Here is a 25,467-nt window from a genome sequence, read left to right as displayed (position 1 = left end):
AAACCTATTTCACATTTAACCTGCTAAGCTGTTGTTAGCTTTTAAGATACTTGATGCATTCACTTAAAATCTTCCTGTTCCAACAAGAAATATGAGAGAAGGTTAACAGTTGCCTAGCTCTCATGCATCGTGTTACCTCTTTATACTGATTTTTAGAAAGGCCGTACTTCTGACCATTGGCAAGCAGTTACCCCAGAACCCTGTTATCCCAGAACTGTGTATCCAATTGGATTGCGGGGAACTAGAAGATGGAAATCCTGTTAAGCATATTGTGAGGCTAACACAGGGATCAGATCGTTATACTGCTCAAGCCGGCAATTTACTCTTTAATTCTGTCAGTGAGTTAACTCTCAGAATGAATGCCTAGTAAATGGCAGATTTTAAAATATCAGGGAGTGGTTATTTCTTCTAATATCTGTGTCAGCTGATGGGACGTCAGGGCTGATGTTTGTTAATCCCTTGTTTACCCGCCGAAAGTTCATCAAGTGCTCACTGCAACCTAAACCTGGAGAAAATGGACCCATTCCCATTGAAAATTGCTCCCAGAGACATGTTATCGTCAGCCAAGGGATTTAATTCTGCTATAGTGCAGCACATCCTTACAGAAAACAAACTGTTTTTTTTATAATGTAACACAAACTACATATATACTATCTAATGTGGGACTATTTTTTAATGTTTTATAAGTGACTGTGACTCTCTAAATATTTTTGTTGTAAATACTATCATGGCTATTTTGTTGCTGTCTGGACCTTCTTTATAAAGAAGAAAATCACACCCAGAATCATTGTTTAAAAAAAAATTCCAATACTGGGTTTTAAAAATAATTTCAGGACTTCCTTTAAAAAAAAAGAGTTGGAGACCAGCTAAAATAACCTGAGAATAATTTTCATGTTGTTGTCCAAACCTTTGCATGTTCAGGCAGACAAGGAATCGAAGGAGCATTCTAGGCTTAAAGATAATTTTCAGCTTGTGTTCAGTGCACTCGGTCTGTAACTGCCTACAGAAGTCTGTGACTTGAAATGTAATGAGTGGATACAGTCCTGAGAAAAGTTCCTCTGCTAGGATTTTTCAAGATTGTCTGGGTGAGGCTGAAGCAAATACTTTGTAAGATATGGGGTTGCCCGAATAAATTAAAAGCAAAGTCTTGCATCAGCATCTATTTTTCATCAGATGTTTTAGTCCATGTGAATCATGTTTCAGGAAAACCACAAAAAGTTTAATACTGGGAAAAATTACTTCCTGAGGTAGAAACAAAACCAGCAATATAATAAGGATATATATTTATTTTTTCCTGTTTTACCTAATGAGGGAAGTTTGGAGAGAGAACAGACTACTTTGCAAGACCCCTGGCATCCAGCCTTTGGTTTCTGGCACAGAAGCAGGATTGCTGCGTGCTGTAGTGAAGTGTGACAACCACAATTCATAAAGATGCTTTAATGGTCCCTCTCCGGAGAAGACCTAGTTGTTCTTGACTGGAATTCACAGGCATCAGGCAGGGGTGTATTTGTGAATCATGCAGTGGTCTGCGTGTCTCTCAGCAGTCCTGTTTCTGCCGGTCATCTTCACCAACAAGAAAAATGGCAGAGCAGCAAAGGAGGGAGAGGGACATAGGAGTTATGAATATATGAATAGAACAAAGTCATGCAGAGTATATCAAATTGATCTGGGCCTTGGTCTGTCAAATGGTATCACTGTTAGTTAAGATGGTTTAGGACAGTGTAGTCCCATTTTATCCCCTTTGCAGAGAGGAATCTGAGAGTGGGGAAACACTGACACTCCGATTCCTCTGTGCAAAGGGGATAATTGTAGCCTGACAGCTCCTACCCAGTATCTGGTGTTTGTAGCCTGAGCTACTGACACCAGATATATACTAATGCGAAAGATGGAGCTGGAGTCAACACCACCTGTACATTCTTACCCAGACTTATTGCCTGGGGTTACCTCTATGGCAAGCAGCGCAGAAGTCTCAAAACTGGGATTTGACCCATCCGGTATAGGATGCCCCAAGAGAGCATCACTTCATCATAGACCACAAGGAGTTGGAAGAACACTACCAAAAAGCCAACAGGTTTTGGCAGTTTATGTACTATTCTAAAGCTGAATTAAGAACAAGGAGACTCTTTCTCAATTCATTTCAAAAGAAATGTCAACTGCTTCACATCTTTCACAGTTCCTGAAGTACCAGAATGGGTTATCGGTGTGGAATCAGCTCCGTGCACTAAGGTAGCTATAGTCTTACTGTTGTCACTAGACATTTTGTCAGCACTGATTTGGGTCAGAACTTTCTTTGTTCCCTTTTGACAAAATCAATGTCAGACATGGCTCAGCTGATGGGATTTATGGTCTTCAAAAATGGAAGGCACAAAATTGTATTAGACAATTTTTTTACCAGTTCAAGAATTATGTTGTTTACCAAAAGGCAAGGCTGGAATGGATTTGTATAAGTAGAGAACTTGCTAAACTAGAGTCTACACAGGTTTTAATCCACTGTTTCTAAACACTGTCTGTCATAAGTGAGGAATCTGTGAAAGAGTGATAATCCTTATTTCTTCTCCTTATGAAGTTCACTGAAGCAAGATACACTTCAATGGAGACTTATTTCTGTATAATGAAATGAACTGGACTGATACAGAACTTGGCAAATGGCTTCTTTATCACAGACCACCTTGTCTTTTTCCAAAATGAAATGTGTTCACACGTATCAAATTCTTCAGCTACCTCACTTCCTTCCATATTTCCCCCAAAAGGTTTAAACTAAAAGAGTAGCATGCCCACAACTGGCAGCATAGGTGGCCTGATGGATGAGGCTGGAAGTCTGGGACTGGTAGGCTGTGAATCCCAAGAATGAGCTTGAACAAGAAGCAGTGTCCTAGAATCCTGGGATTAGAAACAATCACCAGACTCTGCAGTGGCACAGCTAGCTTAGAAACACATGGGATCTTGCCTTTGGGTCCACTCACAAGAAACTGAAAAAATAACTAGAGAAGGGAATGGGCAAAGCTGGGTGTCAGTGTCACTGTAATCATCCAGTGTCTGGGTATGCAGAACATCCTTTAAGCTGTGGCACTCCTTGGGAGTTAAATATTTTTCCAGTCCTCAGCCCTTTGCTTGGTTGCAGGGTAGGTGCTTTAGTTCCTTCCTGAGTTGCAGGACACTCTGAAGAGGGAAGTGCCCAACTTTGGTGTTCACCTGTACTAAATCCATACTGACAAGATCAGCAAATACTCGCTGGGAAGGTAACAGGTTGTAACACAACTGGCTGTTCAATGGAAAAGCATTACAGTTACCACAGCTCTTGCAAGAAGTTTGGAGAGACTAGGTGGATTACACAGCTGTCTCAATCCCATTGGAAATCTGCAAATTAACCAGAGACAACTGGACCCAAACAGGGACAAATTTTACTTAGCATGGCTGATCTCAGTTCCAAAAACCAATGAGGGAATCTAGAGATGACATATGGCTAACCATTAAGTTCCTTTGAAAATTAAATTGACCAAACATTGTCATGTATGTTGAAAGAAGACTCTATTTTATGTGTCCCTGAATCAAAATGGTTGGAAAGGTCTGGATTTAAAATCATACAAGCTGAGTTTTCAAAGACCTGATTTTTTTGTTTGGCTAGTATGGTTTCAAACAGGACTGAAATGTTTTGGTCAAAATTTTCAAACTGGCCACATGCTGAAAGAGCAAATAGTTGGTAAAATTCTATTACTATTTCCATGCATGCACACCAGAGGTAATGGAAGCCGCACTCTGCCATGTTTGTGTCATCTATGGAATTTCACTTTTTCCACTCCGGATGTGCCTTTTTACATTGGAGTAGTAATTAACAAAGCATATGACAATAGACACACTTATTATCTTTAATTAAACCATTTTACGGGAGACATGTTTTCGTATTTGTTTGGGGATTTTTTTCATTAGCCCGTGTATGGATTTAGGGTGGGTTTGGATGTGGAAAAGCAAATTGCGATTGCATTGGTATCGCATTCAAAAAGAAAACTGTTGAGTAAATGCTCATTTTTGAACTAACTTTTGAAATAACGGCTAGAAATACAGGAACTCAGATGCTGTCATTTAGGATGACCCTAAAAATGCTTTACAGCTATCTCATATATCAGCATAAACTTGCTCTCTCTGGCAACATGTATTCAGGTTGAAGTTCCTCAGAATTGCAATGGGAAGTTTTGCTGAACTATCCAGACCCATTGTACCAGATGGTACTGTATGGAAGTAACACTGATCCTTTGACTCTGTTGATTTCTAATTAGGTTTCTAGTAATTAATATAGTTTGCAGGCCTTGCATGAACTCTGCAGATTACCCATTCATGTAAATGATTAACTGAAAGGGGATTATTCCTGGCATAAGTTCAACCAAAAAGAATTTTCCAGCCCTGAAAATCTTCTCTGACAGACTGTAATAGAGAATGAAACATTAAGTTTGTATTTGTGTAGTTCCATTTCAAGAAGAGTAACTCAATATCAGAGTGTTAAAAATATCTGTATAGTGGATATAAAGATACATTTGCTGTGGTAGATCTTTTAATTACGGTTTTTATGGAAATCAAAATTCATATACAGTATGAAATAGGAGTTGGAAAGAACTACTTATCATTGCTATTATTTTATAGTAGGCAAGGTAAATTCTGGCTTTGAGAAAAAGAATATATTTTAGAATTCTACAGTTTGTGTTTAGTAGCTTGTGCTGGTATATGCAAGGTTGCAATTCTTATAACTATAATAAAGCAGTGGCAACAGGGGCCGTCAGACACCTCTGCTCACGACCAGTTCATCGGGCACAGGCACCTGCAAGATTGTCCTGCCAAGTGTGCAGCCCCTTCAGGTCAGGCAGAGCTCACCTTTGCATGCTAGCACCAGAGTTTCATGACTTTACTTTTCGTTGTGTTGTAAAGTGTAAAAGTACAGTGAAATGTCAAAATCTTCCGCAGTCTTTCCACCCATGAAAAGTCTCACTGAGTTTAGGGGACTGTTTAAGGATGCTCAGAGAGTATCCATGTCTGAACCCAAGGCTTTAGCTGGTTTTGTATGTTCTCAGTGCCTTTTCAAACCCCTCTTGTGATCAGTCTATAATCATACATAAATAAGGAACGAGGGGGTTGGATTCAGTTTTCATAACCCAGTGAAATATATTTTAAACAGCTGCCTCAAGAACTACTGTAGGCTGATGGGCTATTAAAATCAGAAGGTCGAATATTTATTTTGTGGGAAATGATGAGGATACTCAGATACTTTGGACCCAATTGAATCCTCAAGCATGCACACGGATCTCAGAGCAGGGAAGCCTGGAATCAGTTTGCTCCAGGGAAGCATCAGTGTTGCACAATCTTTCTCAGAGTATAAGGATATACGGAAAAAGTGTTTATCCAGCTGGCAACACACTGCTGAGCTCTACCTGGAAGCCCCAGCTATGTTTCCTAACGTAGGTTCTGCAGAGCACTTCCTGCTAGTGAGTGCAGCTGCATCTATTCATTCTTCCTCAGGGAATGGTCCTTCCAGCCCGTCGTGTGTACAGTCTCTTCTGAAGGTTTTTGTCTGGCCCTAAAGCCGATCCCTGCTCCTCTGTGAATTGCCTGGATGTAAAGAGAGTCAACATCAAATTAGTGGATGACACACGTATTGTAGTGCTAGCAGCGTACCATCAGTGCCAGCTGAAGGCTTCTCAGCTATGTAGGCAAGGCTGAATTTTGCTGCCTCAGTTGTAAGGGGTCAGAACCGGGTCAAAGTTGGTGGATGAAGGGAAGGGACCGAGCAGGAGAGAGAGGATGGAGAGAGCTGTGCAGGGCATGGTTTGATGTACGTGGCTGGGAAAGATGAGGACAGTGAAGTTGGTACTGGAGCAGGGCACTCTTCCTCTACCCTCGCTTGGCAGCAGCTCCTGGCACATGTACTCTCAGTCAGCACAGCCCAAGAGCAAGTCACCTGGCACTGGCAAAGTCAGAAATGGGGCAATAAGCATTTTTCCACCCCCGGCAATTTCCTGGCCCATGCAACTGCCCACTTCAGCTAGCCTGCAACAAATCGAGCCAAGCAAGAGAAGCCCACGGAGGCTGCTGCAGGCAGTGACAGACGTGCAGAAAGGGGAGACAGAGGAGCAGAGACGTGTGCTAAGGAGAGGGAGAAAGAATGACATGGCAGTGATTCGGTCTCCTTCTCCCACAGAGAGGAGAAGAGTGGTTGAAGCTGGGGAAGGGAACTCCCTTAGAAGCAAACAAAGGTCACTGTGTTACTGCATGCTACAGGACTCAATATTAAAAATTGCTAGCAGATAAATATCAAAAATCATTAAATTCTATATAAATATTGGGTCAAGTGCCTCCCTGGTATAACTGCAATGATTGTACGACAGCAAGGATGGGTTTGGTCCAGTGTGTTTAGATTCTGTATTATTTTAACCAGATGCTTGGGTGTTTGTTTTCCTTTAATGGATAATAAAGACCATCCAAAACAGAGTTGCTACTTTGCTTGGATTTCATTGAAAGAGACACTACTAAAGGGAGAGGAAATCCCCAAAAAGATACTCAGTGATTAAGTACATAGAATATAGGATTTCAATGTTTGCAAATCCTTTTTTTCAAATGAACTTGTGGCACTAATCCTCTAATGGTATTATTTCTTTGGAATATATGCCGGATTAAGGAGTCACAATGAGGCGAAGTACAAAAATCCACATTAATCTCTCACCAGTGGATGCTGTGTGGGATGCAACTTTAACTATTTTGTTCCAAAATCGGTTCTGTTCCTAACCTTGCCCCAGGTCTACACAGAGGGAAGAGTAGATATAAACAAGTGTGACACTGAGCAGATGGTCACAAACCATTTAACTGGATAGAAAAGGGAAGGCGTTTATTATTTTTAAACTCCAAAAGCTAAGCCTGCCCTGTGCTGTCCATGACGTACTGCAAGAAGCAGATGCACAGGTCCGTGAGGCAGGAGCAGGACGCGTGTTCAGCAGTACGCCATGCAGGAGACAGCAACTGAGGCAGCGAGGCCCAGTCTAGCATTTAACCGGGGCATGGCTGGGCCTGGCTGTCGTGATATATTACGTGTTCACGGCACAGCCTGGGCTATTGCAAAGTAATGCTTACGTTTTCAGCCCAGTGCGGCTGCCTTACTCTAGTTATCCTGCTTGGCTTTGGGATAACCCTGCTGTCCCCTCTTGCTGCATAGCTGCTGTAAAGAAAGGTAAAGATTTGCTTTCTAGGAAGAAGAAACTAGGTCACTGCAAAACTACATTTCCCTTCTCACTGGATTACAGGGATGCTGTCATGGTGCCATGAGGTATTTTCACTATCATTCAACAGCCTAAGGTGGGGAAGGAATTTGTGAATGGGCGACACATCACCTAACACACTGATGTCAGAGAATTCAACTTAGCCCAGCCACTGTAATCGGTGCTTAACACGCTTAAGGATTTCCTCAGTTCCAGGGAGCAGAGATTATCAGATATTCCCATTCCATGTTCTCAGCGAACTGCAGCAGGCATCGAGTCTCGGGCCAGCAGAGCCTGGCACATGTTCACGAACATGGGTTGCCTTGTCTCTGTTTCATCCCTGGCCACTCCGTTGTTAAGCACAACAAGTGAAGTGGAAAAGAGCTGTTGAATTGAATGAGTTCCTTACCGACAGAAATGCTTGGGGTTTTCGACCATCTGCGTAGCTGAGATGCCGGAACACATGAAGTGAATTAGCACACAGGGAGGTGATCTTTCCCAGTGGATACAGGTCTGTAGCGAGGTGCTAGTTTCAGGAATTGGGATGGGACAGACACTCCTGGTGTCAGAAAACCCCGAAACCAACTTGGAGATCCTTTCTGTATGGGAATAGAACCGTGCCCTCCATTCCTTCAGGGAAAGACAGTTCATTGCAGTGTTTTTGTGCTTTTTTTCCTACTGTACATATTTCCCAGCATGGTACTTCTCATGGGCAGGAGGATTTTCCTGATGTTCACTTGTCCTGGTTTTGGCTGGGATAGAGTTAATTTTCTTCCTAGTAGCAGGCACAGTGCTGTGTTTTGGATTTAGTAAGAGAAGAATGTTGATAACACGCTGATGGTTTAGGTGTTGCTCAGTACTGCTTACGCCAGTCAAGGACTTTGCAGCTTCCCATGCTCTGCCAGGTGCACAAGAAACTGGGAGGGGGCACAGCCAGAAGAGTTGATCCAAACTGACCCAGGGGCTATTCCATACCATCTGATGTCATGCTCAGTATAGAAACTGGGGGGGGGTTGGCCGGGGAGCAGCGATTGCTGCTCTGGAACTGTCTGGGTATCGGTCGGCGGGTGGTGAGCAATTGCATTGTGCATCACTTGCTTTGTTTATTATTATTATTATTATCATCATTATTATATTGTTATTATTATCATTACTATGTTACTTTATTTCAATTATTAAACCGTTCTTATCTCACCCCAGGAGTGTTTCTCACTCTTACTCTTCCGATTCTCTCCCCCATCCCATTGGGGTAGGGGCAGTGAGCGAGCGGCTGCGTGGTGCTGAGCTGCTGGCTGGGGCTAAACCACGACATCACTTCAAGTTTTTCTTCTCTTAATCTTACCCTGTTGGCTCCTAGCAGCAGTCCGTGCCTTGTCCCACCCTGTCTGAATCATTTGTATGTTGACGCAGAGTCAAGCCTGTCGTCATGCTGGTGTCTGCTCAGCTGCTTTCAAAGGAGTCATTAGTTTTGTTGACCAGCTTTATCATTCCCCACCAAAAGCACTCCACTTTGCATATGTCTTTAGTGTATACATATCGGTGGACGGTCCCTTGTATTTAAGGAAGTATAAATTATATTGCAGCAGGTGCAGACAAAGGTGAGCAGGAAATGATAAGGGAAACGGAGAGTTTGCCACATGAGGGGAGACAAGAAGAATTTGGTTGGTTTAGCATACAAAAGTGAAGACCTCATAGATTAAAAAGAATCATCAAAGCTAAATAGGTTCAGGATAAATGGCCAGGAGTGTGTTTAAGCTAGACATTGTAACATTTGTCATCATGGAAATCAGATTCTAGGGCAGACAGACAAAAAAAGGTATAGTGAAGTTTGATGTATGTATACGATGTAGCAAATAATTGCATTGTAATGTATCATGCTGTTGCCTACAAGCAGATTGTACTGCTACACGCTTGGGGAAGAGTGGCTGGAAAGCTGCCTGGCGGAAAAGGACCTGGGGGTGTTGGCTGACAGCCGGCTGAACATGAGCCAGCAGTGTGCCCAGGTGGCCAAGAAGGCCAACAGCATCCTGGCTTGTATCAGGAATAGTGTGGCCAGCAGGAGCAGGGAGGTGATTGTCCCCCGGTACTCGGCGCTGGCGAGGCCGCACCTGGAATACTGTGTCCAGTTTTGGGCCCCTCACTACAAGAAGGACATTGAGGTGCTGGAGCGTGTCCAGAGAAGGGCAGCGAAGCTGGTGAAGGGTCTGGAGCACAGGGCTGATGGGGAGCGGCTGAGGGAACTGGGGGTGTTCAGCCTGGAGAAGAGGAGGCTGAGGGGAGACCTGATCGCTCTCTACAACTCCCTGAAAGGAGGGTGTAGCGAGGTGGGTGTTGGTCTCTTCTCCCACATAGTTAGCGATAGGACGAGAGGAAATGGGCTCAAGCTGTGTCAGGGGAGGTTTAGGTTGGATATTAGGAAAAATTTCTTCATGGAAAGAGTGGTCAAGCATTGGAACGGGCTGCCCAGAGAGGCGGTGGAGTCACCATCCCTGGAAGTGTTCAAAAAACGGGCAGATGTGGCACTTTGGGACATGGTTTAGTGGGCATGGTGGTGTTGGGTTGATGGTTGGACTGATGATGTTAGAGGTCCTTTCCAACCTTAATGATTCCTAGTTTTACTTTCATTAAAAAATAATCCAGCCACCAAGCCAGAAAACATGAAATTAATTATTACTGTACCCTTTATTAGTCTAGTGGTGGATTTGGTAGTGTTAGGTAAATGGTTGGACTTGATGATCTTAAAGGTCTTTTCCAACCTAAATGATTCTGGGATTCTGTGATTCTATCCTGCTGACAGCACGGCTTTGCTCAGCCTCCAGCAGTATTTCTGACCAGCATGGACGAAAAGGGTGGGAAAACAAAGAGCTTTTCTTCAGGTAGTCTTGTAACCTGATCTATAAGGTGACTCAGCCTCTTCTAACAACAGCTGTTTCAGGGACAGGCAGTGGTTAGCGTGCAGTATCGAACTCTGTGCTGCCACTTCCTGATTTCTGCTTTGTGAGTGATCTGAGCTGGGACACGATCAGAGCATTTAAATGGATTTCTCAACCTCCCCCCAGAAAAGAGAGGCCAGGGACAGCAGGCTGACATCGGGAGACAGCGCAGAGGAATAGAGGCATCAGGAAAGAGCCCACAAACCACTTGTGCAGAGCTGCTGCTATCAAACTGATGAAGACGGGAACTCTTGAAAGAAAAGTATGTGGAAAGTCCTGTTAGGGAAAGAAGTGAGGTTTTGCTTGCATGTCATGGCTCACTTCTCCTGCAAGCCCTGAAAGTGCTGTACAAGGTGAAACAGATCCTCAAGTGTACCAATGGAAGAGACAGGTATGTTTCTTTGTCTGTTTAAAATAATACCGTTCTACAGCATGAAAACACAGCCAGGCTAACCCGCATTGCTTTACAGCTCAGTAAATGTGCATGTACGGCTATGTACATTGTTTTGTATAATTTTTGTACTTTACTCATAAGAGATAGAGCTGTGACAGGCTATTAAGAGCAAGACTAAACAATGCATCAGCTTTTTGTAATTGTAAGTGCTCTGCCCTTGAACACTTGTATCATGGTAGATAACTTCCAACACAGTAAGAAAATTTACATACATATATATAGATACATCAGTATATATAACCACATTTTTATACACACACACAAAAAGTAAAGTTTGTGTGTATAAAAACTACATTTGCTTTATTTTAACATTTTCCCCCAGACCTGACTCTTGGTATAATAATATGAAAAATATCTGTGAAATGCATAGGGTTTCTGCTACTTCTTCACATGTTTCTCTTTTTTGGAAAGATGATGCCAGTGACATTATATATAAAAGACTATCATTAAAATGATCGAGTTCATGTGCTCTATGGATGGTGGAGAATTGTGGAATGAGTTCTGTGTGTGGGTCTGTACTGGGGAAGGAGGAATCTGTGAGAGCACAGAAATCCATTCATGAGCTCTGGTGTTTTACAGGACCGAGGTCTGAGCACAGGTCATTCCCCCTGCAGTCAACAGCACACAGTAGTACTTGATACGTAACTTTTCCTCCTAGTCCTCACAAAGCAAAAGTCAATGAATGTCTGCTTAGTTTTTATGACTGATTGCACAGTTAAAAGCATGTGTGTGTGTGAGAATGCTAAAATTAAAACTGAAGAAAGAGCATTAAATTAATGTTTAGAGAAAAACAAAGCAGCTTCAGAATCACCAGATGATGCTATAACTTGCGTAGCATAAACAGCAATAAGGAAAGAATGTGTATAAATTATTATAAAGTCAAACTTTAATTTACCTGTGAATTAGCCACTGAAACTGAGGTCCCTATAGTACTGAACTGTTCCAAACAAGCTATCTGGGGGCCTTGTTTTCTTCCAGCATTGGCACACTCCCAGTGTTCATAGCTACGATATCTGGTTGTTTTCTGCACTATCACTTCAGCTTTGCTCCAAGGTTAATGAGGTTTCGTTTGCATGTTCCACCCTGAATTTGGGAGCCTGTGACATTGATCAGGCAAGGATGTCTTTGTACTCCCTGTTGCCCACCTCCTCCTCCTCTCACCTTCCTGACTGCCGGACTGGTCTTTGGCATGAAGAAGCACTTTGGTGCCAAACTTAACCTGGCTTCCCCTCAGAACGGGAACACCTCAGCATTGCTTTTTTAATGTGGCCACAAGACTCTGAACTGAAGCTGGGGATTAAGTGACAGGGGAAGCAGCAGGTTAGCCCTTCAGCGCTCGGTGGCCAGGTGGGGTGGCCTTAGGAGCAGTCTGCATTAACAAGGCAGCAGAGAGCGATACTTGTACCATTGAGAACGGGGACCACTGAGTCTGCTGTGCAAATACTGAGCATGACCAGTTCCTCTTGAAGGAGGAGAAATGAGTCCAGAGTCTGGTCCACTAAACAGTGCTTTTCTGGTATAAGCATGGAAGGAATAGTAGGAAATTCTCTGTGCATCTGCCATTATGAAAGAGGGTAAGCAAGAGTAAACATTACTAAAACTAATTCCTTCTATGTCTGCTGATCCCCTGACAGATGACATTCAGAGCTGCCAGGATAAGCATGAAGAGGACATCCCAAAGAGTTCCCTATTTGACTTTGCTATAAAACACTTCCAAGGGAAGAAGTCCTCTCCTGAAAAAAGAAAAGAGCAGCCTTCAGCCATTCAAAAATTCTTCAGGGGCTTTGACTTTGGGAAATCTGAAGGCAAGGACAGAAAGGAAATTGAAGATACAGAAATAAACAACTGTGAAGGTGATGATCAGAGTGAGAAGGAGGATCTCTCTGTAGAAGGTAATGCTGGTACAATAATGAAATATGTGTGCATGTGTATGTATTTTAATTTCATAGAAAGTCAGTTGCTTTTCTTGCTAGGCAAAGTGCTGTATTTTCCTGCCTATAGTTTATACCTTAGACAGGATTTGTTTCTGACTGGAACATTATCAAGGATGTGCCCTCTAATTTGATAGGTGCCAAGCAAGGAGTGAGATTGATGTCGCTGAGGAGGGATAAAGCTTTTGGGTGACCTCTCTCTTGATCTCCAATGTGAGAGGTCATGCTGGAGTCGGCTCATTAGTTGCAGAGCTTATTTGGTTTCAAAGCCAAGCTTTGAGCAGTAGCTTGGCTTGTTGTATTTAAGATTGGTCTCTGTCTGACCTGCTGCTAAAGCAATCTGAAGACAACAACAAGAGCAGATGTTTCCTACCACTTGACACTGTGGAGGGGGAGGGGAAAGGAATGGAAATTCGTCATGTGTTATTTTGCACACACAAGAATACTCTTTACATCCACACCAGAGAAAACAAGGCTATTTTTAAAAAGGAGCTGGAAGGTAAGGCTTAGACTCCATCCTTTGTCCTAAGAGTTTTGGGTAGGTTTGGGGAAACAATGAGGGGACAGGTACTGAGAGTGGGATTGCTATTTTGTGTAATTTTTGGCTGCTTTTTTTCCAGTTATAGGCAGTAGGTGAAATTATTGATTTGTTAAAGGGTTTAGCAATGAATGGCAATGCAATTTTCCTTGCTGTACAAACTGCATGGAAGAAGAAGGTTAAGTGGGGGTTGCTTTCGTACACAGACAATGTATGAAAATTAACACAGGCTGTCATGAAGGAAGCAGCAGGCTCAGCACACAATTGCAGGGCCACTCGGTGCTAACTGATCAAATACAGACTGTATTGCAGCAGTGTGGCTGCAGTGCAGGCACACAGAGGTCGTTACATGACTTGTGTATCCAGAATAGCTGCAGTTCAGAGTTTTGTGCGAGCTTAATGTCCTGGAACTGGTGGTGCAAACACCCAAAGTCATTGGCATAAGGTAGAGTGGAGATGTGCAACAGGAAATTCTTTTCTCGCTCTGCATCAGGAGCTCTGTAGTGATCTGATCTATAGTGATCTTATTACTCAGGCTATTGGTCCATGCTGATCAAAAATAGAGCCCAGTTTACTGGCAGATTTAGTTAATTTGCTAAAGTCTTCACCCAACAGCCACAGACAGGTTTTACACATTGTGTTAACAGCAGAGGTAACCAGGGCCCTATTTCTTTGTTACTCAGACGGACTTTCACATCTCATTTCTGAAGCGGAGTCACCATCTGGTGAGCAGAGATTTAACCAGTTCATGCAGAAACTGGGCAAGAAACCTAACAGCAAGAATCTGGATCTAAATAACTGTGCATTAACTGCAGCAGATGTATCGGAACTGGGTAAATACACATTTTATTCAACTAGTCACTTCGTACATTTCTTTAATTCTTATTTGCCTATTCAATTATTCACTCTCCTCTTTTCTCTTCCCTTTCTTTTATACAGGCCTAGCTTTATGTAACATTTCATCTGGTGGTCCCAGGCCCCTGAGAAATGCTAATTACTAAATTCCATAAATTATGTAATATATATATAAAAAAATCATAGAGGTCTGTGAAGCAGATGAATGTCCTTACACTCAAACTACCGATAAGAAAACTGAGGTACCAATTGTCATGGCTTTATAATGCTACATTGGTTGTAGAAAGCATCTCTGTATTAAGATATATTGACATCTAGGGTGTGCAGATAACATGCAAACAGAATACACTTTTTCTTTTCTTTTTTTTTTACAGCTTCTTTACTGCCATTTCTCCCAGAGCTGGAAGAGATCAGCCTGTCCTGGAATGGTTGCGTTGGTGGGACTTTGAAAGCTCTCACTGTTCATCTTCATCATGTGAACCTGTTAAAAGTCCTTCGACTTAACAACTGTGGGCTGACAGCTGAGGATGTCACCTCCTTAGGTACAGGTTTTCATTTACATTTACTTCCAGACAGCTTGGGTCTAACGAAATCCAGCTCATCTCTTCCTACATCCTACCCCTGCTGCTTCCACACTGGCAATGTAAACTCCTGCTGTGAGACAGTAGAAAGAACATGGGCTTATGAGTGATCTCACACATTTTAGTAGCTCTGCCGAGTTCATTCCTCAGGGCATGAAGGTTTCACATTCAGAAGGGAACTGAATTCAGTCCTATTTGCAGGAAAGTATGTTTTCAATTTGGATTAGTATTTTTTTGGCTAGTTTTCATATCTAATGGTAGACAGAAGAACCGAAACAAACCAAGTCAGTCATAATAGGGTCAGCTTAGGTCTTCGTGCTGCAGGACAGATGCAGTGCTCAGCACAAAAAAACGAATGGTCTTTTGGAGAAGACTTAAAACCAGTGCTGCCTTGGAGCTTTATAACTTGTTTTTGCAAGTCTGGGAGAAGCTTATTCCTCTGCGTACTTCTTTGCTTGGAGTGCCTGCAACCCTGCTTTCTGCAAAGCATGAGATTTAAAGGTTTTAAAGTGTTATGCCCTCAGGTTCTGACGCTGAGTCACCTACCTCTGGGCCTGGAGTTTACTCTGGGGCGGGTCTGTGGTATGTATCTAAAAGAAGGGCAAACTCAATCAACTAGGAATTCTAAAAAACTGCTGCTTATTTTGCAAGTTCTGAAACCAAGTCTGAGTTATAAAGCTGGATTTTATGTCATTCATATCCAGGCTTTTTGCAGGAAAGATTCAGAAATAAAATTACATATATGGTGGTAGCTCAAAAGTGGGTCATGCTATCTGTTGGAGAGGAAAAATGCATCTCTGCAAAAGCTGGTGAAAATGATTGGTCTGTTTCTGATGAGGCTAAAATCCGTGTTTCATTTTCTATCAGATTTTTTCAAATTTATTTCATTCTTTTTCAAACCCTTTTCTCATACTTTTTTTTCTCTTGAGTTTTATTGGTCATATTTCCAATTAATTTTTTCTGCCTGGTTCTTCTGTGCTGTTTTCTTCCCACTTCTGGCTTGGCCTCTGCTGAGACAGACACAAAACTGATCATAGGACTTGAATTTGCAGTCAAAATGTGATGCCCTTGACATGTGGAATAGAAAAAGTCAATTTGCATTGATTTTGCCTGCGATTCTGAAAATAGCACGTGTATTTAGGCCAATACTGCCTGTTTGACTATATCCACATCTGTCTGTGGAAATGTGGCCACTTGTGGACTCAGTCCATTCTTTTTAGAAATCAATGCCTCAAATGTAACCATAATATCACCCTCTCCTATGTGATTGCTCAGAGCTGTGACTGTGAGAGGTGGTAGAAAACCATTTCTGGAGTTATAGTCCTTTATTTATCTTCTGGGTGGAAAACGTGTCTGGAATGCTAGTCCCCATGTCAAACAGAAACAGGCTGTGCTGCAGAGGCAAACCCAAACTTCTCAACTGTAGGGCATTGCTCAGTATTCAAGACTGAGGCAATCATTTAAAATAAATGCAAAAGGCTAATTTTTCTGAATGTAATCAAAATCAGTTCTGTCTGCCTTGAAATCATGGGGAAGTTAGTTTGGGTCAAAACAATACTCATCTTGATTCCTTATGAAGTGAGTCAGAAAATCCTGTTAGAAACGAAACTTCTAAGTTTCAGAAATAGCTGTGAGAGGACTTCCTTCATCTCATCCAAAATGACCAGTAGACACAGTACAGAGGGTGCTGGAAGTTTGCCAAATAAAATAGAGCAAAACTATACAGGACAGTAAATTCAGACTTGTCGCTTGTATTGATTTCCCTATCGACTAGACTTGCTGGGTCCTGGCACAGGTCTACAGGGATGGCCAAACAGTCTGTGTGTGCTGTGACGATGACTTGTGATCTATATTGCTCCTTAGGCAAGGTGAGAATTTATACAACATTGCTGCAGTAGCAACAATTCATGGCATACACCGTGAATTCCTGGCAAGCCATACAAAATATAATAATTTGAGAATTAAGTGGCTAATCTTCTCCTTTAATATATTCAAAACCTGTATTTTTGTCTTGCACTGAAATTGATACCTAGAATGAATCATCTTAGACTTCTGTTACAGGAGAGGCATTTGAAATTGTTCCTCAACTTGAAGAACTGGATTTATCGTGGAACAGTAACATAGGTGGAAAACTATCACTCCTGACAAAAAAACTCCAGAAAGGATGCAAGATAAAACTTCTGAAAATTACAGACTGTAACCTGACAGCAAAGGATGGAGAATCCCTTGGTATGTGTATCCACATAGCTGGACTGAGAGGCTGGCTTCACAAAAATGTAAATTGTTTGACTTAGATTGTGGCTGTATTGAGCTTAATATTAGTTGAAAGTTAATTTATTTCAGGCTCTGCATTATAATAGTATTTACCACACAGTATTGGGATTTAATGTGCTTTCTTCCAAAGAAGAATGTTGTTCTCTTTAATTGTGTGAGGTAGGGTTGAGAAGAATAACAGCTAGATCTAAACCACAGTCTGGCTGCCTCAGTGGTCCAGGGTTGCTGGATCCTTTGAGACTCTGAGCAAGTCGTGTGCCAGAATTTCCAACACTGATTGCTTAAAATTAAGCAGCTGAATATGAAGTTAGCCATGGGATGGGAAAGAAGGCCTGAGGGATGGGAACCTGGGCTGAGTTGGCAACCACTGATCACCCCTTCCCTCTTTCCTCTCACCATAGCTTAATCCTATGTAGTCTTTTGATCTGATTCTGTGTTTTAAAAGATATTTTCTCGCTAAAGAGAAGCCCCTGTGCTCTCATCTCCACTGCAGGAGACAGCCATATGCAACATACAGTCCTGTGTCTTTTCATTAGAAATTTTTCTTTCTCTTTGTATTCCTGTTCTTTATTCCCTGTATTTTTCTAACTGTCCTTGTATTTTTTCACCTTTATTTTCATACAGATTTTCACTGATTTCCTTGATTCCTATCCAATCTTTGTTTTGTTGTATTTTTGAAGTAGAACAGGAACTTAGTAAGTCTAAACCACACATATAGGCAAACCCAGCCTACCTCTTCCTGTTTGTCATGGTGCTATATTTTTCTAGGGTTCATGTGTGCATATTTCAGACAATTACCAATTCTGGTTTTCTTTTCTTTTTTTTTTTCCCCAGCTGAAATTCTAAATGTGATCCCAAACCTCGAAGTGTTAGATCTCTCTATCAACAAACACATCGGCTGCAGCATGAAGGTTATTGCTCAGGATCTGAAAAATGTGCCAGGCTTGAAAGAGTTAAACTTGCACATGTGTGGATTAAAGCAAGAAAGCCTCCAGGGCTTAGGTTAGACTTTATGTTCAGAAAGACTTTCATTCTGAATAAATTGTACATCTGAAAACCATTTAAGAAAGGCAATGAGGTGGGATTTTGCTGATGGTTTGGCAGTATTAATGGGCAATCGTTATTTGCTGTTTGAGGATTGATAAAAGACTACAGAGACTTTCAGCAGGAGCAGCATTTATCTTCCCTGAGCTCAAGCATGTGAAAGTCGGTGGGGAGAGTCACCCTCCACACCATTTATCTGAGGCACATCTTAGGGTAGATTAATGGCTCTCTGGAAATGCTTCCTCTCTCCCCAGACAGAATGTAGACAAGAGCACAGACAGGCTAGCTAACTTTTAACAAGCTAATCCTACTCTCAGAGGGGAATCCAAATTCACCATTGTCACTTAATGAGTGTCCATATGAAATGGGCTTATTATCTGTGTCTCTCCCTAGTGGAGGTCTTATCCATAAGACAATTAATTCATTGCACTAATTAGCATATCCAATAGTAATTTCAGCAAAAGGCTGAGGATTGAATGGATCTGGGGGATGAGCTGGCCTCATGTTTGCCTGCTCTTTTAAAGAATGGAGTTGCATAGATGGGGAAGCTTTGCGATATTACTGTATGTCTGCTGTGATTACACGCTGAAGCGTAGTCTAAGAGCTTTGCCTGTGATACCTTGTGCAAACTTTGACATTAAAGTAAATAAATGCTAAAGCCGTGACCTGTACTGTTGTAGCAGCCAGTGACCAGCATGCTCCCTTTTCCATTTCAGACACTGCTTTACAGCACCTTGCCGAGCTAAGAAAATTAGACATATCGTGTAACAAAGAGATTGGTGGTGGCTTTAAAGACGCAACAGCTCATTTGGCCAGCTTGAAAAATCTCGAAGTCCTTGATCTCCACCAGTGCTGTGTAACAGAAGAGGACATGACTGTTTTGTGTAAGGACATGTTGAGGAAATCCATTAAGAATGTAGGTTTTGACTTCTGAAAATATCTCAAAGGTGTAAGAGATTCTGCCTAACCTAGTCTAGCAGCAATCAGTATATTTTCATTAGGCAGTTCTGGAAGTACGGTGTGGAGGATAGCTTTCTTGATCAATATGGAATGGTTTTTTTCTCTATCAAAGGAAATCTCATAGTGTCTGATCCCACATGGAACTAAGGACCTGAATCCACCATGATTCAGACCCATGATGTGAATGTAGGAACTGCCACCGAGCACCGCTTTTTTTGATAATCAGTAATTTTGGAAATATCCAGAGACAGTTCCCCCACTGGTATAAATTGGCACAGATCCAAGGTGCATATGTGCATGTAAATGTAACTGCCTAAAACTCCCTTGGTGAACTTTAAGGCAAGTAGAGAGTGATGTGAGGAGATCTCGCATTGCTGCTGCTCTCTGTTTTATAGAAAAGCTGAAGACTACAGTTTCCAGATTGAATTGATCCAACTTGTAAATGCTATTAGGAAGACAAAGACATTTCCTATTCAGTCAGTGAGACAGTTTATTTTTCTGTGTGCGTTATCATAACTTCTTGATATTGATTTTTACTCTTCAGAACAACAACAAAAAATCCTGTATTGCCCACATCTTATTTTCCGTGATAAAGAAGATGGTTTGAAAAGCTGCTGCTGAAGCATTGGGAAATACTAACTATTAGTAAAAGCAATCATGGTTTATTTTTAATTTCTTGACCCAGAGAGAATAATCACATTAATATAAAGGAGTTTCAGTTAGCAGTGAAGACATTTGGAAATAACCCCCATCTCATTTAATGTTAAATTCCCTACTTCACCTAGAAAATTTCAACAGGAAGCCGTGTTCTGACAACCTTCCTTGCAGTATGTAATACCTAATTTCTTAAACATTCCTACTGAAAATGACAAGGCTATTTATGGAGTAAAACATTGCTCACCATAAATTCGAGTGTCAAAACTTTGCCTTGACTTTTGGATTGATTTATAAAGAAAAGTAATTATGTCAGGCAAATATACAACTACGTATTTGTTCTGGATCGGTGACTGTCTAATAAATATTTCATGTTTTCATAGCCCAGGTGATACCTTTACTCTCCAGCCTCCAAGAGCTGAATTTATCGTCGAATAAAAATGTAGGAGTCTCATCTGATCCTCTTCTGAGCAGACTCAGGTTTTTACAGAAGTTGAAATCTGTGGCTGTCAGCAATTGTGGTTTAGGCGAAGAGTCGTTTTCATCACTAGGTAGGAATGGTTTTTTTGAAGTGTGTCTATTTTCTGTGTATCCCTGTGGGACGAAGCACTTCATTCTCCTTTGGCTGAACTCCAGAGATCATGGTTACATTATACCACAGGTCCTGACCGAAAAAGCCTGTAATGAAACCAGTGCTTCATGGGACCTGGTTGCAAGGGAAGACCATTGTATGTCTTCCCCCATTATACCTGACTGGATGAAGTCCTTTTAGTCCTTTGTCTGACAGTGAGCTTTCGAATACTCCCTAATTTTGGAATAGAAAGCAAAACGTGATTTCATATTATGCTGTAATTGTAGTTTGGTTGTAACACTGCATTTGCAGTTTAGTGGGGTAAAGTTTTCACTGAATGTTTTCCACCTCACTGCAGGTGAAAGTTTCAGTAGAAACATTCTGGGACAGTTAAGCATGGGGCAACGGAGGAACAGAGGCAATGACTGCAGTAGCAGAAAAGATATGGCACAGCCGTGAAGAAAAGTCCAGTCTAACACAGGATATGTAAATTCAGCCTCTTTTGCCTACTTATTGCAAATCTCAGTGGATTAGCGGCTACACTGTCCCTTCGATAGGTGTTCCATATGGCACGTGAAATCTAAGTACAGAGGGATCTGTTACTTACTGTGTATTGTGCACTTAGAGTATATTTTGTACTGTTTACTAGTGACATTGAAACCTGTAGTAAAACTTGACTGCCTGCAGCAGAAGCAGTAGCAAACTAAACTGGTCTGAGGTCCCTGCAGTTACAGTACTATATTTGTATCATTACAATTATGTAAGGGTGACATCATGGAAATCGGTGTTGTCAAAAGATACAGAGCATTTCACCTTGCATGGTGAGTTCACGGCAAAAAATTTCTGTCTTTAAATTGATATGAAATGGTTTAAAAACAAGCTGTTATATTAAATTGACTTCAGTGGGACAAGGTTAAGCCAATAACGTAAACAGAAAGACAAGAAACCCCTCCGCAGAGTCCTTAAAGATTCTATAGGCAGACCCTTTTTGTATTCTTTAAAGAGCACAGGAAATATTTTTTTGTCTGACTTCTATTAGGATGAACTAAGTCATTCTAAGCACAAGTAGGCAGCCTGTTAGGAGCCTATTTACAGGTGAATTGCTGGTGAGGTGTCTATTGAGGCCATGTTGTTTTCTCTTAGTAAGCAGAAGTTGCTGGTCTTAATCTTTTCAGCTGAGGCTGCCCTTCACCTTCCTGGACTGGAGATATTAGACCTTTCTTGGAATAAGTGTGTTGGTGGGAACCTAAAGCTGCTTTTGGGAGCGCTAAAGCTTGCAACGGAGATTCAAGTGTTAAGACTGAGCAGCTGTAACTTGGTGGCTGAAGATTTGGCACTTCTAAGTACGTATAACATGGTATTTACTAGCAGTCAAGGAGCCAGGGCATTTAGACCACAATTCAGAAGGGACTTGTTCCATGGGCTGAACACGTTTTGCATAAATCAAATGAAAAGATGGAAAATACAGCAGTATTTTTCCCAGAAAGGGTTTTCATTTTGCTGAAGACTGCGTGTCCTGTACATGCACAGTGCAAAAGCTGAAATGGATAAAAACGTAAAGAATCATTTTAGCAGAGTTTTATCCATTAATACAAAAAGACAGCACTTAGAAAAATGTAGGTTTTACGTCTGATTTTTACATTAGACATTTAAAGCTGCCTCTGAGGAGTTTTATTTTGCTTGGTTGCTGGTTTTATGTTCAGTAATTTATGGAAAATGTACATGCTGACAGCTGGTAATGCAGGCACTACCAGCTTTCAGTCCATTAGGTGTGTTTCTGGAGTCAAACTATTATGGGAGAATTAAACCAGAAATATTTTAGCCCACTTCTTAGCAGCTGCTGAGAAATACTGGAAAATAGGAACCCAATGAAGGAATAAATTCTAGGATCCTTTTAAAAACCTGTTTATTTTATAATCATCCTTGTGGTTCTGCGGGTCTGACTCATGGGTTTTGAGTGTCTGAGATTGGCGATAGCTGTGTGACAACTATTAAGGCCCTGTAATCTGAAGGCTGGTGAGAAGAAGTCTGAATATTTTTTACTTTACAAACATGACCCTTGATGGGTGTCTCCTTTGCCAGTCCTACATTAAGGACCCTGGTTCCTTTAGGGTATATTAGGCCCATTACCCTCCCACAGTGAGAGGTGGCTGTTGTAATCATGCAACTTCATCTAGTTTTGTTTTCCTCTTTCTAAATCTCCCTGTAAAGCTTGTCTGACTATTTTCATTGGCACTTGATATAAGCTCCTTCCAACTGACTCAAAGCTTTTCAGGTTGTCATACAATTTTAACCGCATACTTCTGTTCCTTTTGAATTGCCTGTGTTTTAAATGTTGTACACTCCTTCAGCTGTGATAAAATGATCTTTCAGAGATCAACAGCAAATGATTTTATGTTGCTGAGGCGTTGAACCTTGCTGTTTCACTGCCGAAAGGCCTTAAATAATATGGTATTATTTAAAAAGCTTTTAAAGCAATTGCCAGGATGTATTAGTTGTGTTTGTGTCTGTCACTTCTTGCAGCATTACTGACGCGGGATGGCCATCTAGCCAGATTACAGAAGCTGGATTTGAGTTATAATAACAACATCTCTGATGAAGGGTGGGTCGTTTTCTGTCAAGGCTTAGCAGTACTCAAAGAACTCTCAGAGCTGGATGTCAGTCTTCGCCCATCATCCTGGCGTGACTGTGGGACGTGGTTCAGCGAGTTGTTAGCAGCGCTGACAAAGCTGCCTGCCTTGGCAGAGCTGGGGATGCAAAGATGGGTCCTTTCAGAATCGCAGCGGAAACGACTGGAAAGCTTTAATCAAGACAACAAAAGAAACATTCGTTTTGACTGTTGATGGAGGTTGAAGGTTTCTGGAAGGCCTGTCACAAGCAGCACATGAACTGAGTATTATGTGTCTCTGACTTAGAAGACTGCCCAGTTTTTAGTAATCTCGTCTCATGAGAGCTGTTGAAATAGTTCCATAATTACATAAAACTGCTATTTAACCTTCTACATGCATGGATCATTCAATTTAATAATATATTCTTTCAGATTCTCTGGGCTGTGCTTACACTGCTACACTATGTCTACTATATATGTCTAATCTTCATGTTGTGAATACAGCAATGACTACTGTCAAAAGAGCAGTGATGATTTCAGATGGACACACTGCAGGAGGGAAGTGCCTGGGGTGTGTGCGCACGCAGGTGGGTGGGCAGTGTGAATGTGGCCTCATGTATATAAGGAAAATGCCTCTAATGTGAAAATCCTTGAAACCTCTATGTTTCAAATTTTAGTTTCTTCTCCCCCAAAACTTTTGCCTTCTTATGAATGCATTAAATCTACATAACTGTGAGATTTGGAAAGCATCCCAACAACTCAGGATTATATATTAGTCCAGTAAGGAGAATACAGAAGGAGCTGTTCTGCCTCTGCTCTGGCCTTGATGCTATTTCATAGTGTAAATGTGTCTTGTCTACAGAATCAGCATAAAATCAAGGTAAGAAACAGTTGATTGGTGTCTTTGCAGGTCTCAGAGATCATGAGGTCATTAAATCAGAGATATGTCCTGCTACCTTAGCAAGGGTTTTGGATACAGAGCAATCCATAAGCGTTCTGGATAAGGCTATGCAAAGACTTCAGGATACTTCATGAATGCTCTTGCTCATCCTGAGCTGATTCAGCCTTACCCAGACTTTGCTTTCTGTACAGACCCTTTTATGACATGCAGCACAAAACCAAACTTCCAGATCTAATAGTCTGACCTAGAGCATATGAAAGCCAGTGGGAGTCCCCACAGTGCCTTCATGCTTCCTGCATTCAGGATTAATCCACTAACCTTCACAACACCTTGTGACATAGACAGTGTTCTTATCCTTACCCTAAAGATGAAGGAAATAAGCAAAGTCTATTATTCAAAGCCACAGGGCAGCTTCTAGCTAAGAGCAGAGCACCCTGCTCTGTGCTCAAGACTTGTTAGAAAAAGCACCACCTTGGGACATGTAAGTGGCTCCTCCTTTTTTCATTTGATAATTTCTTAATTGGCATTTTCTTGTATTTGCCTACACAGAGCGAAATTCTGGCATAGTCACTCGTGTCACGGAGCATGTTAACCCACACGTGAGCTCCAAGACTGCAGTGGGATTATTCATTGGTAAGGTATTTTAGGAAGTAAAGATATTAGATCTGCCCACTGAGTGAGGAGTCTTAGAGAAATCCTGAGGCAGCTTGAGGGATAAAGTACTGCTCAATTAGCCCTGAGTATATCTACATGCTGCAGCAATCTCCTGGAGGAGAGGCGCATCAGGATCATTCAGTGGCACTTTCCTAACTTGCTAGGACCCCTCTCAGCAAGTTCTCCCATGCAGATGCAGATCAATATTCAGCTTTCTGTCCAGGTGACCCTTCCAACTAGGATCAGGGTTATAACCAGCAGCTGACCATGCTGTGCTGATACCTCTTGTTAGTTGAATCCGTGACTTCATGTGGGGTCTCTGTGGACTTTCTGGTTCCAGTTTCAGTTCCACTTGAAAAGTGCACTTGGCTCCCCCAGCTCTGAGAAATGTGAGATGGAGTGTCTTGGTCAGAGGTAGCAGTGAATTGCTGCAGTGTGGCATCAGTTATTTTCTACAGAGATCCTCAGCCTCTGAAATGAAGCAAAGAGTCCCTGTTTCATACAGGGATAAAAAGAGAGACTTTCAAGCAGTGACTCAAGGCAGGGGAGTTATTCTAATGTGGAAGTACCACCATCTCTGTTTAACAGCAGCACACCAACCTCTTCTCTTAATCATTTGCCTTCCTGTGACTTTCCTCCTCAAATCTGCCTTTGGTCCAACTGGGAAATTGATCTTTTATCTGTTCTGTGAGAATCTCTCTGAATCACTTCTTTCCCACTTGAACCTCTAATTCGGTAAAGCAGCTGGCCCATGTTTAATGTCCGGTATCTGTTGTAATCTTACTGACTGAACTGGACTTCAGTGTTGGGGTTTCCTGCTTTGTCATAGTTGGGTTCCTCATTCTCAGCTCCAGAGCACAGTATGGACTCACTGCTAGCAACCTGTCCACTTGCTGTTCATGATCCCCTTCTCAGTCCTTTGCCCTCTCATGATTCTCTCATACCTATTGGACCACTAAAAGGCTTTTATTAAATAACTTCTATTAAATGTGCTGTCTATCTGCCCATCTTTCTGGAAATCTCTTCCAGTGATTGCCTCCTCGGTGGTCTCTGAATCATGCTTCTCTGTTTGCCTTCACTTCGGGTGAAAAAATTTCGTAAGACACCTCCAAACAGTCAAAACAGCATCAGTTACATAGTAAAATTGAAAACCAAACCTGAGCCATCCCACTTCTCTGCACTACCAGCTTTCTCCTGCCAACAAGCACATTAATGAGATTTCAGTATCAACCGACCCAAGAGCCAAAGGGAAATCAGACCCATACCCTGGATGC

General features: G+C 41.8%; 2 protein-coding genes across 3 annotated transcripts in view; both read left to right on the top strand.

Moving 5' to 3' along the window:
- EIF5A2 (eukaryotic translation initiation factor 5A2) overlaps nt 1–25,467 on the top strand; it is a 472,944-nt gene that overhangs the window by 286,045 nt on the left and 161,432 nt on the right. The gene's annotated exons all lie outside the window — the stretch shown is intronic.
- LRRC31 (leucine rich repeat containing 31) lies at nt 10,523–22,873 on the top strand. Of its 2 annotated transcripts, none has more exons than XM_009480772.2 (10): nt 10,523–10,559; nt 12,257–12,514; nt 13,775–13,924; nt 14,321–14,488; nt 16,589–16,756; nt 17,636–17,803; nt 18,562–18,729; nt 19,843–20,010; nt 21,206–21,373; nt 22,554–22,873. In XM_009480772.2, exons 1-10 carry the CDS (start codon nt 10,547–10,549, stop codon nt 22,871–22,873), a joined length of 1,749 nt encoding a protein of 582 aa, XP_009479047.1. In that variant the 5' UTR covers nt 10,523–10,546. The 2 variants fall into 2 exon arrangements, with proteins under 2 accessions (XP_009479047.1, XP_075572805.1); XM_075716690.1 differs by having other exon boundaries at nt 12,257–12,523.

Source organism: Pelecanus crispus, chromosome 9, assembly GCF_030463565.1.
Source record: "Pelecanus crispus isolate bPelCri1 chromosome 9, bPelCri1.pri, whole genome shotgun sequence".
NCBI lineage: Eukaryota > Metazoa > Chordata > Aves > Pelecaniformes > Pelecanidae > Pelecanus > Pelecanus crispus.
Note: the sequence above shows the minus strand (reverse complement) of the source record. Positions and strands in the feature narration are given on the sequence as shown.

Excerpts from the sequence above, each read along its gene's own strand:
- LRRC31 (XM_075716690.1), top strand. Across the intron at positions 16,757-17,635 it reads AAAGGATGGAGAATCCCTTG|CTGAAATTCTAAATGTGATC; the intron begins GTATGTGTATCC and ends TTTTTTCCCCAG. Across the intron at positions 17,804-18,561 it reads AGAAAGCCTCCAGGGCTTAG|ACACTGCTTTACAGCACCTT; the intron begins GTTAGACTTTAT and ends TTTCCATTTCAG.